Raw genomic sequence first — 2,472 nt, 5'->3', positions numbered from 1 at the left:
TCCAGCTGATGCATGAGGCATTGGGGTCTAGGCCGGCCATAAGCCCTCCGGTCCTCATTGCCTCATGCCTCCCTAATCCCGCCATTTACCCCGACCCCGGCCCCAGCTCCAGCTCCAGCTCCAGCTCCAGCAACCCTGGCCCCAGCTCCAGCTCCAGCAACCCTGGCCCCAGCTCCAGCTCCAGCAACCCTGGCCCCAGCTCCAGCTCCAGCAACCCCGGCCCCAGCTCCAGCAACCCCGGCCCCAGCTCCAGCAACCCCGGCCCCCCACCCAAATCCCTACGGCCTACTCTAGGCAAGAGGAGGCCCCCATCTGATGTGTATGATTATCTGGAGATGGAGTCGCAAAAAGAGGATGAGCGACACCAGCAAAACACGCAGCAGACGGAAAGACTGCTGGATTTATTTGAGAAGATGGTTAAGAAAATGTAGTTTGGTTTTTTTCTTTTTTTTTTTAAAGTGTAAAGAAGTTTAAGTTGTGTTTAAGGTTTTTGTTTTTTGGATCTTGTTTTTTGGATTTTGGAAACCTCATTTGTGTCCTTAATAAAGATGAATCTGTTTTGACCTGGAACAGGTCTTCACAAATGTCGCAAGGCTTCAATGTTGTAAAGCGATAAATCCCACAAAACACTCAGACAAATGACTGTCAACAAATTCCAGAAACACTTGAATGTTTGCAACAACTTTTATGTGCTGTGAAGAAACTAAGGCTCAGTCATATAAATCAAAATACCCCGACACATCCAAAAAATAATCACCAATAATTGTGGTCATGCAGGTGCTGTGGTAGATGGCCAACTGCATTCATTAATGCAATTCTGTCTCTTGTGTGATTCCCAGATCTTTCTGGTCCTCTGATGGGAGGAGCAATCTGGGGATCAGGCTCCGGCATCTCAATGTCCTCCAAGTCATCGTTCATGCTGAGGCACAGATTGTGGAGGAATGCACAGCAGGCAATGATGTCTGGGGCGAAAGCTGGGCTCACCTCCAGGGCCTTCGAAAGGGTGGCTCGCCAGCGTGCCTTCATCATGCCAAAGGCCCTCTCCACCACTGATCGAGCCCGGGCATGGCAGACGTTGTACTCCTCCTGAATCCTGCCTCTCAGGGGATGCTTGTATGGGGTCAGGATCCCTATTGGCGTCTCCAGGCAGGGATATGCGCCATCACCCAGAAGGTAATATCCTGCTGGAGGATACAGGGCCTGGTGGAAGATGGGACTGTTGCGCAGGACCCTGGCATCATGCACTGACCCTGGATAGCCCACAAATATGTCCAGGAACCTGCCCTTTGCGTCACAGACTGCCTGCATCTGGATAGAGGGAAACAGCTTGTAGTTGAAATAATCCGCTTGGTGCAGGTTCCCTGGCGCCCTGATGCGTATGTGGCACCCGTCCATGGCCCCAGCTACATGGTCGAATGCTGGACTTCTTGAGAGGTCCATGAAACCTTGGGCCACATCAGGCAGATCTTCTGGAGATGGCAGGGAAATTAAGATTGCCAGCTTGCCCTTTATTTCCCTGCTCACCCGGTGGATCATGTCATGAACAGTGCTTTTGGGGATCCCAAATGCTCTGCTCACGACCGACAGGGAAAGCCCATGAGCCAAACTGTACAGGAACACCAAAACCTCCATGTCCTGGCCCCAACCATGATCCTGTGGACTGGCAATCAGGCGCATGAGGCTTTGTGCTGTCGCCCTGGTGACACGGAAGTCCCTCTTCAGACACATGTCTGGATTTCCATACAGTGCCATAATTGGGGTGTCAGCATTTAGGCACATGTATGGACCTCTGGCTTCCTGGTGAAATATACACAAACAACAGATATCTGTACAAAATTGTGAAGCTTACAGTTGTTTATATTTATATGTTCAATTAAATAAAAAAGGTGTTAAAACACAGTAAGTTGTATGATGATGCATGAGCTTGTGGAGATGAACACAGGAGTTGACCCATGTTATTGTTGACTTGTGCCCACTGCCACTGCTCTACCTGCCTGTAGGCTATTGTTGTGTTGTCATGGAAATTCATAGTCAAGTAATATTTAACATGACTACAATGAATGTTAACTGTATAGTAGTAGGTCAATATGATAATACCAGTATATGTCAATATTAGCCATAAAATGTCACATCGTCTGGTAGTACATTGGTAGCGCATTCGCTTGACACGCAAGAGTTCCGGGTTCTATTCCCGAGCGTCATTTCCAATTTTGCCGATTTTTACTGCTAGCATGGGTATATGCCAAATAATGTTCCTTCTCTCTTCGACTCAACAGCGCACAATGTACACTCTCACCTATTGAGCGAGCGACATGCGTTCAATCCCGCGCCGCTCCATTATCATGGGAGTCAATCGTTCAGTAAAACATGACTATCAAAAACATCTTGAAAACATCAGAATCAAGTGGCGCACATGGTAACGATGCCGCATGCTACGCCAGCGGCCCGGGTTCGATTCTGCAGCAATATTTT

At 48.7% G+C, this 2,472-nt stretch overlaps 1 protein-coding gene across 1 annotated transcript; it reads right to left on the bottom strand.

Moving 5' to 3' along the window:
* Window positions 1-753: 753 nt before the first annotated feature.
* Window positions 754-1,752, bottom strand: LOC134097414 (putative nuclease HARBI1). The gene has a single exon (XM_062550291.1). It carries the CDS (start codon window positions 1,750-1,752, stop codon window positions 754-756), a length of 999 nt encoding a protein of 332 aa, XP_062406275.1.
* Window positions 1,753-2,472: the final 720 nt, after the last annotated feature.

This window comes from Sardina pilchardus, chromosome 12 (assembly GCF_963854185.1).
Source record: "Sardina pilchardus chromosome 12, fSarPil1.1, whole genome shotgun sequence".
NCBI lineage: Eukaryota > Metazoa > Chordata > Actinopteri > Clupeiformes > Clupeidae > Sardina > Sardina pilchardus.
The sequence above is the reverse complement of the archived record's forward strand: the minus strand, read 5'-3'. Positions and strand labels throughout refer to the sequence as shown.

Coding starts and splice junctions, on each gene's coding strand:
- LOC134097414 (XM_062550291.1), bottom strand. CDS start 1,752: ATGGCACTGTATGGAAATCCAGACATGTGTCTGAAGAGGGACTTCCGT.